This window comes from Anser anser, assembly GCF_964211835.1.
Source record: "Anser anser genome assembly, chromosome: 2".
Classification (NCBI taxonomy): Eukaryota; Metazoa; Chordata; class Aves; order Anseriformes; family Anatidae; genus Anser; species Anser anser.
The window spans coordinates 74,915,011-74,932,312 of NC_139721.1; the positions used below are offsets into that span (position 1 = coordinate 74,915,011).

Consider the following 17,302-nt stretch of genomic DNA (forward strand, 5'->3'; position numbering starts at 1 on the left):
CACAATTGTCACAGAAACATCTCCTCAGAATTAGAAACTTTCCGTAAACTTTTAGTTTAATATCTCTTTGCTTCAACTGCTTGGTTGATTTCTTAGACAGTGCTAGATGCATATTGAAATTGTTGGGGGAGGCAACATGGCATGTATTGCTTCTGTGTCCTAGGAAGTGCTGGAGGCGGTATTGATGTTCTATGTTTGCTAACAAATAGATAAGACTGAGGGAAAAATCAGTAACAGTCCAAAATAAATGGTCAGGTTTCTTTTCTTTGTCTGATGAAATAAGGGAATTGTTCTTCAAAAATGTGGATAATAATTGTGATGAATGCATGTTTCACCCCTATTTCTGTTACTCAGAATCCTAATTAGCTGAATATACACCTAATTATTAAATGTTCATATGTCTTTTTTTTTTTTTAATGTGATAGTCCTGGTAAAAGATACTTCGTGTTAGGAAAATATGTTTCAGTTATTATTTATAGAAAAGGGTATTGATAGTTATAGGTCATACAAAGAATACAGTGAAAGAGAGAAAGTCATCTGATAGGCAAAGCCTTTTGATTATGCTATACTTGCCTAAAACAGCTGTACAACTTTTGGCAGCTTTTCTGTGTCTTCGGGTACACTTCCTCTGGTAACTGGGCTTTAAAATGAAGGTCTGATGTCAAAAGTAAAATATCTTGTATGTATGCGTTAAGATAAACTATAGTTATTCCCTGGGCAACCTGCTCTAGGGTGGCACTGCTTGAGCAGGGGGGTTGGACCAGATGACCTCCAGAGGTCCCTTCCAACCTCAACACTTCTGTGATTCTGTTATAATCACAGTCTTTTATCTCAGAGAATCTGTATCTTACCTAATTAGTACATAAAATTCAGAGAAACTTAAGGATAAAAAAGGTTTGTGTGATAAAATGAATTGCTGCAAAAGTTTCAGTTCTTTTGTGAATTACATGGGGAACTGCAGATGGGTAAAGAATGATCTTACAGATCAAAGAGGCTGAATGCCACCTTCCAAAATTGAATTATCTACCTCCCTCTCTATTAATATGATGAATGAATCACTTAAGCTAGATTATTTGATTGGGTATATGAAAAAAAAAAATAAAATCAAAAGTGTTTATTCCCCAAACAGCAAGTTAATTAAATAATATTTTAACTTTGTGAATGCTAAGTACTCAGAAAAAAAAGAAAAAAACGTCATATATCTGGGACATGAAACTAATCACTTTTTTGTTGTTTTGTAATTTTGCTTCTTTTGTGCTTGTTTCTCAGCTGTAAAATGAAAATACTATTATCAACTAAACTAAAGGAGTGGTTGTAAAGCTAAACCTTTTGTGTTTTGTAAATCAAAAAAGCAAACAGTCAAGAAAATCTGTGAGGCAACTGGTATTTTTATGTGTTTTTAGGTGTAAAGTTTGGATTGTATAGCAAATGGGTCTATGGCTGAAAGAAGAAAAAAAATTATAGCACATAAAATATGATATTAAAATTACTATTCTTTTAATCATGCTTTTTTATTTTTAATTATGAAAATGCATAAAATAATTTTAAAACAAACATTCATAGTACAGAGCCATTGTTGCTTTGATCCTGGGCTATCAGCAAGGTCTGACTCTTTCATCCCCATCATAGTTCTTTGCCCTCTGGAAAAAGTAACTGGTCACAAGTGAATGGTCATAATATGTGGGTCTTTGGACATTGCTTGCCCAGTTGTTAAACGGTTAGTACTGAAGATATATATACTCAGCTTCTCTCTGTCAGCTGAGTGCCTTAGCCATAAGGGTGTAACATCACATTTCTCCAGTGTTTCTTTTCACAGCACCTTGAACATGGTGTTCCTGGCTGTGAAGTGCACGTCCTGCACAGGAAGGGTTGAGTAGCCCTAGTTATGCCACCTTCGTAGTTAGGAGATTTTTGCAGAAAGAGTGGTGGAGAGACAGGAATCTAAATATATTCCTAAAGGTAGAAGAATGAAAGTTATTTTGCTATTTGATAAATAGATTACTTTGTTAAAGAGACACGTTCTCTATTTTTTCTCTAAGTCACGGTGGCTGCTGTGATCTGCACACACATTGTCTGCCAGAGAAGGACCTAACCAGGTGCCCCTGTGGATACGGGTAAAAGTCAGGCGTCTGTCTCTGTTGATCCTTGACCTGCAAAAGAGTCTGAAAACAAATTTGATGTTTAGCTTCCCAGGTGGCATATCCCCACATCCTTGCAGATACTTTGGTACCATTTATGCTCATCAGGGAGTCAGGCAGTAGGCAGAATTTTGCAGCCCTTGTCTCTGTGCCAAAAAGCTTTGTGTCTCCTATGCTTATTCTCCACTTCCATTTGTCTGTACTGCACTGTCCCTCATCTCAGACCTCTCAGTACTTACTGAATCCTTCTGTTGGCTTTCCCGCTTTCCCTCAATTCTGGCTGTTCCTTTGCCTACTGATTTGCTTTTAATCCCACAGAGCCTTTTCTCTGAGTCTTGCTCACCCTTCTGTGGTAGATGTCATATTTCTTCTTCTTTCTTCATGGTTTCTGGAGATTCTGCTATAGACAAAAGTTTGTCAGTATGGATAGATGGGTTTTCTTCTTTCATTTCTGGTGCCTTCTATAAAGACAGCTGAGAGTACTGGTGATAAGGAAACTGAGCATGCAGTCCCTCAGTCCCTTTAGAAATGGCATATTTGAAGTCTGGCTGCGAGACAGATTGAGAAAAGGTGGAACATGTTTGCTGAAAGTGAAAGATCCTGAAAACTTTTTCTAGTGAAGTGAGAAATAGCTGCTGAGTGTTTGTGAAATTGAGATTTTTCAAAAGTCAGACGGTCAAATATTGGCTTTTTTCACAGAAGCATTACAGGACACAGCTATGACCTCAGGGCCACCTTCCACATGAAAAATTGAAGTTCCAGGGCTAAAATATGGAGTTACTACAACTTCCTGGAAATTCCTATAACTGCTTTAGTAGAGGTAAAACCAGTATAGTTCTATTGAGCTTTTTAGGACTAAAAGCTCCTGAAAATGTGAGCTTATAATGGGGAATACGAGGCAGCATTTACTCTAAATGGCATTAGTGACTTCACGTGATCAAACATGTACAGACCAGATTAGGCCTTTGCGAGCAGAGCAGCTCTGCAGACAGAACATTTTAGTAATGTGCAAATCAATCTGCCTAACAGATACCTTAAGAAAAAAAGCAAAATTAGTTAACAATTTGGAGGGGCTACTTTTTGTTCAATTTTTATAAATAAATAGAAGACCTGCAATTAATTTTCATAGTTTACCAAAAACATTTGGCTGATTTTTTTTCTGCAGAAGATTACAGCTGGACCCCAACAAAATGTTGCTAAATGTACAGCCGCCTGTCCTACCTGTTTCTTCTCAGAATCCTAGCTACAATCAGACATAAATGTGATCCATTTCAGATCAAACTGGGAAATATATTTTTGAATTAAGCATATCTAGTACTGAAGATGTTTTCACCTTTTTATATTGAAACTGATTGCATAGGAACAGAAGGAGTTTCCCAGGCAAGGAAACAAATATTTTAGAATTCACAATAAGCTAATAGCTTACACCCCACTTTCTCCACTCCTGTTCTCCTGAGATTCTAATTTAGGATATTTTCCATTGTGTTTCAATGCTGCTATTTATTTGCATTGCAGTCTCTCAATTGAGATATTCCCTTTTATTTAGAAGGCATTAGCTACAGTACTAGCTTAGAGTCTAGTTTAAAGTTATTCCTGGAAAGGTTGCAAAAAAATCTCAAGCCCGGCTATTAGTGTTCAAGCTCAAATATTATAAGTTCACAGAAGTAGTGTGTTTATATAGTTTTCTCAAGTTTGTCTAGTCCCCTTGAGGTTCAAGCAATGTAACCTCTTGAAATTTTAATATTCTGTTTCTTTTCAAGTGCCCATTAAAATAAATGTGGACTTTCATATTAGAACATTTGATTTTCTAAAAGTTATATCAAGCTTTTGTCAAGATTCACACCTTTTAAAATAGGTTTGTCATTTCACTGCAAGTACTTGTTCTATTCTGTATTTCTCATCTTTGAGCAGGGAAGAAGTCCTTATAATCAGTAAAAAGGTCAAAATCTGCCTCTAGGGTACATGGTCATAATCCATAGACTAATACAGCTCAAAGACAAAATCACTCCACCTTTCTTTAATAACGATTTTTAATTTTTATTTTCAAATAGGAGTATAATTTGCCTGCCATTCTTCCATATTGTAACAATATCCTTTTTATAGGTAATTTGTGAAGGATTTCCTTTTATCTCAGGTTCTCTTCTGTGCATTGTAGTACTATGGTATTTTGGACATGAGTGGAATGTCAGTGTGAGAATTATATCATGTAAATGTCTCCCTTGATTGTCTTTGGGAATGATACACAGAAAAATGGCTCATCTGAACTTTTGTTTAATATGTACATTAACAATAGAAATTGAAATGGAGTGGAGATTTGTAGTATCCTTTTCTATTCTCAGTGCAATTCACCATGTAAGTTGCAAGACAAAAGAACTTGCTTTCTTCAAAGTTATTTTCTTGTTTTACTGCATTTCAGTAATATAAAAAGGCAGGACTACTTCATTCTTGTATCAGTTATGATGTTTTATATTTCTTTTTCTTTTCTAGGCAGTGGCTTAAATCTGAAGACATTCAAAGAATATCACTTCTTTTCTACAACAAGACTCTGGAAAAAGAAGTAAGTTATTTTCGCTGCAAGTTCACAATGGATTCCTTCTTTGCCTGATCCTAAGTGAGGCCTGTATACCTTGCTTTTGTAACACAAAGCCATGGCCGCAGCACCTCCCCTGCAATGAAAAAACGCTTAAAACTTACAATTAATATTGTACCTCATTTGCAGTAGAAATGTTTTGAGTATGATATTATACACTGCTTTCATGTTGCAGGGCAATTTTGGTAGTGTTCTGCAGTTCACTAGAATTTCTTGAATTTTTCAGAGTCTATAGAGGTGGGAGGAGGTTTGGTGATCCAGATGTGGTGTAACTGGAGCAAAAAATTCTTATGTTCCTTTACCTACATACTCAAAAGTCATTTATCAAACTCCACCGTTTCTATTTTTTTCCTTTTGCCATGTCTCAAAGACTCCACCCCTGGTAATGATCGTCTTGCAATAATTTCAGTTTATCATTAGTTTTCTTCATATGCACTTAATGCTCACAGTCATTTCAGGGAAACAATACTGTAAATGTTATTTAAGAAAAATGCCTAGCTGTCTTGGATGCAACACACTAACGTTAACATAACGTTCTTATGACTAATATGTTTTATAAAACATGTTTGAGACGTATGTGCAGGTGAGGTAAATGGTACTGTTTGCAGTCCTTGAAGTAATGGTCAAAATGAAAGTTTCCTCCATTTTAGGTTACTATTGTGACCCCTGGCCTAGGAAGTCAGGCCTTTTCTTCTTGTTGTCTTATGGCCTTGTGGAGCTTGAGTGTGTTTCAACATGCTGACACACCTTCAGCAGGAAGACTAGCGAGTTCCATTTTTCCCCTTCTCAATAAGCATAGGACAGCAGATAGCTAAGCAGTTATGGTGTCCCTCAGGGAAGAGGTTAGTTTGACCACATCTGGCTGTATAAATGAGTGAACCTGATAAGAACGTGGTAGGGGAAGCATTGCCATACTGCATTTATACTACATAACATAGGTGCAAGCATCCTCTGGGTCCTACATATGTTCCAAAGACAAAATAAATCATTTTTGCAGGTGTCTTTCAGTTCAAAGCATCTGAAATAATTTTCATGTTCTCACAGCTCAGCAGAATAGAGTTCTTATGGCAGGCTGCCAAAGGCGTGTGTTGTATGACCTTGGCAATGCCTTACGGTGATAAAACTTTCTAGGCTTGTTGAGGCTGTGTAGAGGTGGCATAAGAGAGAAGAGGCAAGGCCTGGTATGGTCTCACCCGGTGTTTAGAGAGTGCACTGAATGGATCAAAGATGTGCCTGGGAGCGCATTCAGATTTCAATGTGGACAGTGCTAACTGATTAATTCTGAAGTAGAACTTAAGAGCAAACCACTTCAGACAATGAGGGAATCAGGACTTCGGAGAAAATCAGGGAGCTGAGTTATTTGGCTGTATAAATGCTCCCTGTAGGAGTCAATTCTTTTTGACTGTAGAATGCTATGGTGTGACACAGAACTAATTGTTCTTTTTCAGATATGGCTTTTTAAGATCTTTCTTCACTTCCTTTAATGACTCACTAGTCCAATCTTGACTTTAAAGAACTCAGTAGGAAGCTTGATTTTGATTTAAACAGCAACTTTTCAGGCCCTGCAGGACCTGAAAGTACAGCAAGGTAATAAAGAAAAATAATTATTTAACCTAAAGAGTGAGTTGCCTGACTTTGTTGGGAAATGTCTGGAGAAGTGTGAAATGAGTTTACAAGTGTGTTGGAATTTTTTGAGATTTTAGCAGCAACTCAAGGTCCAATACTGTTGGAAGAGACCATGATATAACAAACATACTCAATAGAAGGAACAACAAAGCTTGCTGCAAGCATCAAGCGTTTTAATTTCTCACAGAATTCAAAACTGAAGAAGAGCTGTTGGGTGACTAACCTGAACTTCTTCATATAAAGTTCAGTGTGCCAGTTTGAAGGGCAGAACTTGGCACTAAGCACAAAGACACAGCTGCATGCTTGCAGTTAGAAAGCACAGCTCGCGCACTTTCTCTTTTATGAGGTTTGTGTGTTGAGCACTTTGTGAAAATAATCTTTGATACGTTTTTTTTTTTTTTAAATAATCAAATCCTAAACTCTTAGACTTCGGAAAAACTTCAGTAGGGTAAGTAACTTCACTAGACCCAGTGCTTTGGTCATTTTGAGTACTTTGTAGGTTTAAATCTTAGACTTATTTGTGTCAAATAACAGAACAACTCAACTCTTCTAATAAATATTTCATTGGTTAATTCTTATGTTTCCAGACAGGCTAATTAGAGATTCATAAATAATTTTTTTTTTTGGTGTCATGACAAAACAGATTAAACTGACTCTCTCCCGATAATATCAAGTGTTTATTAGTATCAGTGGACATATAAGCCCTTTTAACACAGAGGTAAAATATTTTCATTGAAGTAATAACATAACCTCAGTAAGTATCAGTATGATTGCTAGCTCTGCTGTTGGAAAAATAAATGTTATACAAATCTGTAGCAGTTTACACTTCGTTGCTTCATGTTCTCAGAAGTTTCCTGTATAAATGACAGTTGCAGTTTCTTACAACTGCTTTAGCCCATTCATATTTACTAATAAATGAAAAACAATTTGGAGAATTAGTGACTGAGAAATTGTGTAAGCATGGTCAGCCATTCTTAAAAATTAAAATGCTTTCACTTTTATTTTTTAATGAATTTTTTTATGATGAATTTGAGATAATCCTGTTCTGAGCAGGGGCAAGACCAAACCATTTCACATGGCTATTTAAGCTGTCCTTCAAGAGATAAGAGGATTCACTACTATGCATGGTAATCCTTGCCCCTGTGTAAGTGGATATGATAGTCATTGAACAACATGAAATTTACTGTTGCTAAAATCAGCTTATGCGTATGTGCATCTTTAAACTGGAGTTTCAGTTGGGTGATGTTTTATCTGCTTTGGAAATTGTGTTCTTAACATTTACTCATTCTTTTTCCAGTATAGAGCAACTACTCTGCCTGCATTTAAGTATTATGTGACTTGTGCCTGTCTCATATTCTTCTGCATTTTTGTTGTACAGATTCTGGTATTGCCAAAGTAAGTGGTATTTAACATGTATTCATTCTTATGTTTATTTGGTTATTAAAGTAAATATATATATAATATATATTATATTATATACATATATATATAAGTAAAACATTTTTGAATTGTCAGATGACAGAGGTCAATTCATGGAAATGAAGTTGCACAGAGAAAATTGAGGATTTTAGGCCATGTTCAATGTTATGCTTGTTTCTAATTTTAAACACTGTCATAGCTTGGTGCCCAAATGTTGGTGTCAAATCTTTGCTGATTTTAGTTTTTCTCTTTGCATTTAAAAATGTGTGATCATGAGAGTAATGAAATTCATATGTGCAAAAAATGTAAAACAAACTATAAGTTTGTGAGACCACAACTATATATAAAATAAATGTGAGTATTGGACTTAAAGGGGGGATGAAATGGATTGCAGAATTGGGGCTGTGATTAATTAGTTGTGCTTAACATATTACTGTGATGATACTGCTCTATTCTGCATACAAACTGCATTACTATTTGTAAAATGTCTCTTTTTCAAACTAAATGTAATCAATTGATGGAATAATTATTGCCATCAGAATTTATTTGTATGAGATGATGGGAAAAATTGTGAGCTACTTTATACTTGCACATATAAATCAGCTGTTCTTTCTATCTGTGCATATTCTAGAAAGTCTGAGAAAAATTGAAGACAGTTCCAATAAATAAGATATTATTAGACTTCTTAAAATGGAATTTTGCTGTTGATTGTTTACATAATGGGCAGTTGATATTAGTTTTTTAGCAATTACTTCCAAAGCCAACACTGCATATTCTCTGTGATACAGTATTTCTTCAGACCTAGTATTTTCTCCTATGTAGTGCTTTTGGGAGTAGTTTTTATAACATCAGTTGATTGATTAGTCTTGTGTTGTAGTACTTGCATGCGAATTCAAACCCAGAAGGAACTGTTAGGTCATTATAAATTGACTTTTCATACTGCAGTCTTATTTAATAACATGTATAAAGTTTTACAGACTTCTCTTCAGATGCTATAGCATTTTCTTTGCAAAGGTTTTCCCGACTAGTTTCTAATGTCTCGGAGACATGAGAGTTCAGTAGTATCCTGCACATGCTTCAGTCTGACTTAAGGCATCGTTAACACAAAATATGAAATTAAAGTTGACTAATTTCATTTGTCCTTTTGCACAGTGAACGTATTTTACAAACTCTTACTGTATTTTGATTAGTACAGGAATTTATGTGGGGAACTTCTTCATTAGTGATACAACAAAAATTAAACTTGGATATAACTAGTGCCTTCCAACATTATGACTTAGGACTGTTTTTAGGTTTTGATTTCAGTCATGAAAATGAATTCAGCTTTATAACATTTCATATATATAGTTAGATGCTCATTTTACTATATCCTTATTAAGTCTCTTGAACCAATTGTGTAGCTCATTAAAATGTATCAGATACTTGAAATTAGTGAACACTTGGGAACTATATTCGACTAAGGAAAGTGTCCTCCAACTTGTAAAAGCATATTACATGATATCTTTTTAACATCAGGCCAAAATATACATATGATTTATTATTTTCATTACCAAAATGTAAATTAATTTTGGTCCCTTCATAGGTCTGCTTATTAAACTGTAAAAGCGAGAGTGTAAAATTAGATATTACCAGCATGAATGGTGTTCAGCTTTAAGGGCTCTGTGGGTTAATTTAAAAGACACAGAAATGGAACTCAGAAAAGCAAGGTATTATACGTGCGTCTGCAACTCTGCGGAAAAACTCTGGGGGTGTTGCAAATTAAAAAAAAAAAAGCAGAAAAATCACTGGTATACATAAGAGTATTTTTGGAAAGTAAATTATCTTCAGTGTATTATAATTTTACCTGATTTGCTTATTGGTGTGTATTTATTTATTGTCTTATGAAAGCATTCCATAGTGTAATAAAAATAACACTTTCGCGTTTTTTCCAACTTTCAACATTTATTTTAAAAATCCTATAAAAATCAGATGTAGACCTTTTTTTCTGCATTATTGCACAGCTGTAAAGCAGGAACTCATGTGGCTATCTACTCGTTTGTAATTAAGAAGCAATATTAACACCAGGAGCAAATGCTAGGCAGTTAGCAACTCTTGTGGCAATTTGGGGTTCTTCAATTGAAAAAAAATGTTGTACACAGTTATCACAAATGTAACTTAAATCAAATGGACTCGAGTGCTACAAACATAATTTCCTTCCAGGAAGGAGAAGAAAAGCAAACAACCAAGCAAACAAGCAAACAACAAAAAAAAAACCACCATACATTATAGTTTAGTTTAAAGTTCTGTTCAGCCTTTTTCTTCTAAAAATTCTCAGAATTTTTAAATGGTGATTTAATGAAGACAGAGAGAAAAACTGCATCTGTCATTGGGTTTTATCGATCCACTATTCCATTAATCTGGTCTTGCAGCAGTGTAATAATATTGATTTCTGTGCAGGTACACCACCTGCTGCTTTAAAGTTGATTTGGAGATACTTTATAGTGAGTTACATCCAGCAGGTTGCAAATACATAAGTAATATCTCCAAGATCATGAGACATTTATTGCAAGGCTGAAATTATTAATGTTTTATTTTTCCTGGGGCCTAGAAACTGATGTGGTGTTTTCATAAAAAAACTTTACAAAAAGTAGTAAATGTAAATTTAAGCAAGTAAACAGTGTCTTGGGTTAAAAAGTGTTGTAACGAGTCTTTATTATGATGTTACAGTGACCGCAGATCTTGATCATTACATTTCCTCAGAACAGGCCTTTGGTGGCTTTTTAGCCTCCTTTGCTTATCAGGTGACAGAAATTATCTCTGTTAATTCACAAGAATGCCACCTTCTTTATTTAGAGAAAAAGTCAACTGGCATGAAATTGATAGTGTTGTTTTTTGAAATTCAGACTGCTAAACTGATTAAAATGCATTTCTGTTGACTAGGAGATACTTATTGTGCTATTTGAGTAGGGATTTTGTTTGGGGCAACATTTAAAGTTCTTTCCAAGTTGCTATTTTCAAGAAATTATGTCCCTTTGTCCTGAATCATGCCAAGCTAACAGTCACTTTGTTCTAGCCCTGGAAGATGGTTAGGCCTTAATATGGTATTTCCAATCAGACATAAATGAATTTCTCGAGAGAAAAGGAGGTACTTAAAATCTTCATCTGAAGGCAGATGCATAAAATTTGAGACATTATAAAAGAAAAAAAAAAAGGACACCACCACTGGCTATTTCTGCTGTATCTGATTAAAAAACAAAACCAAAAACAACCAAACAAAACCCCCCTGAAGTTCACTTACATGATTTTTTATTAATAAAGAAACTGCCGTGCAGTTAGTCTGCATAGTCATTGAATGCATAAATGGCATCAGCCAAATCAAAAAAGAAATGGCTACTCTTAGACACCGAAAAAGTCTGAAATCATTACTGTCTTGTATAATTGTCATTTATAATTGTTTCATTATGATTCTATCACCGCAGGAGAATTTATGGTCAAACAGTTGAAAACATGAATTTTAATTTCGGGGGAAGCTAAGGAAATTTGTTTTGTCCTGTTAAGGTTCATGTAGAATAGGTCACATATTTACCTGAAAGTTACAGAAGTGTAGAAAGAATACTTTCTCTTCTCAATTTTTCAGTATCTTCATAATGAATCTTTATTTTTCAATAAAAATGTTGCCAATAAGAGAGATAAGTATGTGTAATTACATTTTTTTCCAATCTCATACTGCCTCATAAAAATTAATTATTCAAAACAGATTTGTACTGATGAAACCAGAAAAATATGGAAAGATAATGAATTACTTAGACTTGGAACTATCTAAAGCCTTGGAAGGTCTTCTGTTATTTCCCCAATTTTAGACTCTGTCCTGCAGTAGGTTATTGTCAAGGCTTGTTCCATCAGGGTTCCAGCAAGGTGTAGAGAACAGCCCTTTCAGAAATGAGGGCATTCCTTGGAGCATAGGAAGAAGCAGGTGAAAAATTAACTGACTTATGGGATCCCAAGTACTCTTCTGACAAAGTAGTTCACCTACATCTGTCAATGCAATGCATTTGGTGATTTCATATGATGACTCTGCACAATAAAGGCAAGATTAGTTTACTGTTAAAACCTGTACTGTTTTTGTAATTTTCCAGTGAGAAAAAGTAAGTGCATGTTGGTGCACTTCCTGAATATAGGCTTATTTATGCGGGCACTTAATTTTTAGTGTTTTGCTTCCCATTATAACATCTTCATCCCATGTCACTCCTTCTAGGAGCAACATGAACTCTTTCAGTTCAGCCCAACTGAAACACAAATCCTGCTGTTCCCAGAAAAGAAGGGGGTGCGGGGAGCAAAAAGCATACAACTATTTTTTCCTTGTACTCACCTCTCTGGATTCTAAGCCACCGTTTTTCCTTTTCCCTATCCTCAGTCCTTTTCTTTGTCCCAGTAGTTAAGTCTGGTTCACCTTGCCACGTGATTCTTTTTCTTGTGTTTCCCTGCTAACATCAACCAGTGACAATCCATTTAAAACAGCTGCAAAGACTTTTGTTCTTGTCTGTTGCCCAGGATTAAGTACTCTGCATAAGCTTACGTGTTCATTTCCTTTGCTCTTGACTTTCTCTCAGTAACACCTTCATGTCTTCTACAAGGATGCACTCCAAACTTAGCTCAGAAGCCTATTCTTGGGCTGAATCACTTCTTAAGGTGTGCAACTTCCTTTCCAGTATCCTTTGCATCAGAGAAAGTATAGCAATAGTTTGAAATGCAGGAACATTTACCTGCATCTTACTGAAGGACAGATATGATGAGGAGTGCTTTTTTATGCACATATAAAAAGACTGCCTGTTAACTGTATTCATTTTCTTTCACCTCTTCTGTTGCTTGCTGGGTTTTAAATTCCTAAGGGTAGAAAGAAACTAGTTTTATGTATGTTGATGTACAACTTAATGTCTTAGTCTTGATGAGAAATTCTCAGAGAACATGTATTCAAAAGCAATAATGATTTTCAAATAATTTCAAGGAAACATAATTTCAAGGTGAATATATGTTGTGAACTGCCAGTTTGTTATTCACCAGCTGTTCACATTAACCCAAAAATTGGTGAATACTTAGCATATAAAAGGTTCTCTGTAGGATTGGCAGGGAAGCTCATAAATTGCTTTTAATGACAGCAATAAAGCATCAAATTGGTTTGTGAAGTTATTCTTTTTTTTTTTTTTCCAAAAATAGTTTCTATAACAGTGTTGTTAAAACAGATCAATTTTTTTTCTAATATTTGTACATAATCCAAGGAAATTGATCCATGGAGTTCTACTCCTAAATTTTTAGTATTATAGTTTCTAAAATATATATATTTGAATTCACGTCATTTCTAAAGAACACAGATGTATCCTTTTATTGAGAATATATTTTAACTCTGAATCATAGGTTTATAGGGGAGCTAATTTAAAATGTATTATATTTGTGGAAAAAGCAAGGAATATAAAGTTTATTTCAAAATCATCATGCCAATATTTCTAGCAAAAATAATGTTTGCTAAAATAGGATATTTGCTGGGGCTAAAAGTAGGTGAGAGATATTTTTAAATTTTGCAAAAATGCCAAATCTGTGGTTAAAGCTGAAAGCAGACACTCAGGTGAGGGGCTTCGTGACAATGTCTGGTTCTTTTTCTTGAACAACTCAGTTGATCTAGAGCTTCTCATCTCCTCTTGGCATGCATTAAATTTAATTAGGTCCGACTGCATCTTTCCCTAGGCAGCCATGCTAAGTAGCTCTCATATAGTTCCTGGTGGAGCACTTATGCTCTGCTGTGGTATTCATATAGAGAGATTGCCACATCTGCAGCATGCACGCATGCACAGATTGTTTCTGCATCCCTTTTTCTGTTTACTGAGTCCTGGCACTATTTTGGCTAGATGCTATTTTGGCTAGACTTTTCTGTTTATAGTATATAAGAAAAGAATTATTTAGAATGCTGAGAAAGGATGATTTCAGGAAGCACGTAGATTATTCAGTTGGTTTATTTGATTGTGATTTATTATTATTATTATTATTTTAAATCTGTTATTTTTTCTTTTTTTCATGGTGTTTAGTCTTCCTTCCTATCATGCTGCCTGTCCTCTGATACTTCAGAATTGACTGGCCAGCCAGTCAAATTTGATACAAAATGGAGTTTTCAGAGGTGTTGAATTCCTACCCATTCATGAAATTAGGGACCTTGCTGACAGAGAGACTGCAGTATCACAGATAAGACAGATGCCATAGGTTCTAGCTACAAGACACTGAAAACTGGACATCATTGCTCCCTGCTATTGCTTTTCCTACCTTTAAGGGAAAGGTACACTACCATGACAAAATTATTTTATAAATCTAGCAGGCTCTTATTGTTATGAAATCAACAACAAAAAATACAGCAGTAAGGTTCTTAAACAGAGCCTTTTAAAAGCAAACAAATAAAAAACAACCTTGGTGCTGTTAATGCACTCTGCCATTTAAATTATTTGTATGAAAATTAGTATCTACCTATGATAATAATTTTGCAAAGTTAGAGATAAAACCAAAACAAGTATTCCTTGAGGAAAAAATAAAAATAAAAACAAAACTCAGTGGTGTTTTGACAGCTCTTTTTTTATATGTGTGGGGTCAAAAATGGCAGCAAAAAGGCCTGTCATTCTAGTAAGAATTGAAATTGTTTTTCCTTGGTTTTCATATTTGAAAATTGCAACTTGTGCATGGTATTTTTTTGTATCATTATCTGCATTATAAACAAAGAAAGGTCATGCTACAAATGTGTAACCAAGAAATTAATACATGTTTTCTTATTTCTTGTAGAACATCTATTCTTGGAATTTCATTTGGGGCTGCATTTCTCTTGCTTTCCTTCATTTTGTTTATCTGCTTTGCTGGACAGCTTTTGGTAGGTATTGAAGGAAAACTAATCCAGTAGTTTATAGCTTCTTTTAAATGACATCTCCAGATTTTCCCAAGTCACTCTGCCTTTATAGAATACCAATTTATTGAGAAAGACTTGCACCCTCACGTCTCTAAGGACATTGTTTTGTCCATGCTAGCTTACTGTAAAATGTACTCATTTATTTGAAAAACAGAAAATGCCAGTGCAGTAATTATCTTTTCTCCCCATTATGTTGAATCTTCTGGAAGGTCTACGTTATCATTTGATTGGTTTCCTTTTCTAAATTTTTTTGCTATTGTGCTTGCAGGAGCTGACCTGTCTTTTAAATGCTTTAATTTTGGGGACTGCATTATTTGTTTATTTTAAAGTATTGCAGTATTGTACTTTCTGAGCCTAGACAGTATTTCACAGTAATGGTTTAATCTGATTTATAGGATTTTTGTAGTGAAATACTGATTTTGCTCTTGAGTGGTACAGGTGTTATTTTAATGCCTATTAGTGAACCATATAGTGAGCATATTAAAATGCTCAGTTTGAGAATTCAAGATTTGGCGTATAATCGAGAATAAATCTATTTGTGTACTTGTTTATAAAGTGTTCCATAATTACGCACTGTTTGCTTATTTTTTTTAAGGTCAGTTTATCTCTTACTTGCAACTATTCTTACTGTGTCATGTAAATGACTTACTACATCACAACAGAAAACCTTTCTGCTTTTTTCCATTTTTTTAACCTTTTGAAACAGAGCACTGAATTATTTCCACAAACCTCAGACAAATGAGTCAAAATGAAATACAGTTTCTATTTTGTATCTATTTTGTATCTATTCACTGCAGTTAAATAGCAGTATACTAAACTGATGTACCGAGTCTTAAATTAGAAATGTTACACGGTTGTTGAGCCCGGAGAAGAGCAATCTTGGAGGTGATCTGTCTAAATACCTGATGGCGGTAGTGTCCACTGGCAGGGCAAGAGGCAATGTGCACAAATTAAAACACATCTGAACACAAGAGGAAACTTTCTTATGGTAAGGGTTGTCAAACACTGGAATGAGGAAAGCAAAAGTCTTGTGCCATTGGTTCTGTCATTGTGATCTATGTTACCAGAGGCAGTAAAATGAAAGATTCAGCTTTCCACCCTCCAGGTAACTAAAGGGATATGCATTGCTGCTATCTATGCAGGCTCTGGTGCAGTTAATCCCCAGTTCTTCTTCACCATCTTTGCATTTTTCACAAGTTCCCATGAATAAAGCTGAGAGGAAGAACTTTTATATAAAAGCAAAACAAGTACATGGGAAAGACAATTATGTCACTGTGTAGTAAAACAGTAAAGAAAGGTGGCCTGGCAGGTGAAGCAAGAAACAGAGGATGCAGGATTTTATAATTTCTTCCTCTTCCCCTTGTGAGGCTTGTAATTAACCAAGATATGTTTTTTTTTTTTTTAAATGTAATTAATCTGCATTTCAGTTGTCTTTCCTATAAGGTAAGGATAGCGCCACTGCTCAGGAATTATTCTGAGGTATAAATGCATCAGTATTTTTAAACATTTTTAAATCCTTGGAGTGAGGTCCTAGAGGTATTGTTATTACTTAATAGCAAAAGTTAGCAATCAAGCATGACATTACATGAAACTATTTGTTATTGACATAACAGGAAAATGATGGAGTCAAGAGTAATGCTGTTGAATAATGAAATGGGGAAAAAAAAATCCTTCATGGGAAAGCCAGTCTTTTTTGTATAGGATGAAAAAGTTCCTGTGAACGGGTATCATGGAGTATTGAGATGTAAACTCTCCTGGAGATTTGATCAATTAATGTAGCATAGGAGGAATGCAAACATATTTTTTCTGCTATTAAATAGATGGCTAAGCAAATTTACCAATTCAGAGTTGAGGATTCCTGTCACTTGAATAATATCTAGCACTTACTTTCAATGCTTTTTTTCCTTATGTCTCATATACTTCTCAGAAATTGAGACCTACTGCATTCGTGTTGACTTGTAAGATGGTATGTTGTAACCTAAATAGCTTGAAGAGAAGCTATTTATGTCTTTATGAGTTCAGCTGCTCTAATGCAGAAGCTATGCTAAGAAGCCTTTCAGCAAGTAAGCTATGACCATAGTTGCTGCACTGTCTTTCCTTCACTAGCATGGACAGAGCTCTGTAAGGTGATGGATGAGAGGCAGAAACTACTAACAGAAGTTAGTAGGTTTATCTTTCCTATCCTCTTTGTGAGATCTCTTCTTTCCTAGCAAAATCCAAGTATTGTTTTGCAGCTTTAACCTCAGTCTCGTCCTATGTTATGTTTCAGTACCATTTCCATTGCAGTATCTGACCCACAATTGTAAATGCCTTATTTCTAGAAGGAAAAGCATGAAATTGTCAAGCCAACAAGTATAAATATCTGGGCTTCAGCATTCTACTGTCAGTGTTTAGAGAAATCAAGCTTTATCATCCTAATCCTGACTTTTTTTTTTTTTCCAGTGTGAGTTTTTCACATATCTTTTTGTTAAGGGGTACATTTTGGATTCCCTTCCAGAAAGCATAATCTAAATGTAGATGTGTTTTTGTGTATACACACCTGCACATAATTACAGTTTAGAATTGCCAAATATATCTCTTTTTAAAATGCACAAAAAAAAAAAACAGTTTTCT

General features: G+C 34.9%; 1 protein-coding gene across 4 annotated transcripts in view; it reads left to right on the forward strand.

The window, feature by feature from the left end:
* ADCY2 (adenylate cyclase 2) overlaps positions 1–17,302 on the forward strand; it is a 219,193-nt gene that overhangs the window by 152,523 nt on the left and 49,368 nt on the right. For all 4 annotated transcript variants that reach the window (XM_083827173.1, XM_083827172.1, XM_083827175.1 and 1 more), the window contains 3 exons: positions 4,626–4,695; positions 7,652–7,749; positions 14,569–14,653. In XM_083827173.1, coding sequence (XP_083683299.1) covers positions 4,626–4,695; positions 7,652–7,749; positions 14,569–14,653 — 253 coding nt within the window. The remainder of the gene's footprint in view (positions 1–4,625; positions 4,696–7,651; positions 7,750–14,568; positions 14,654–17,302) is intronic.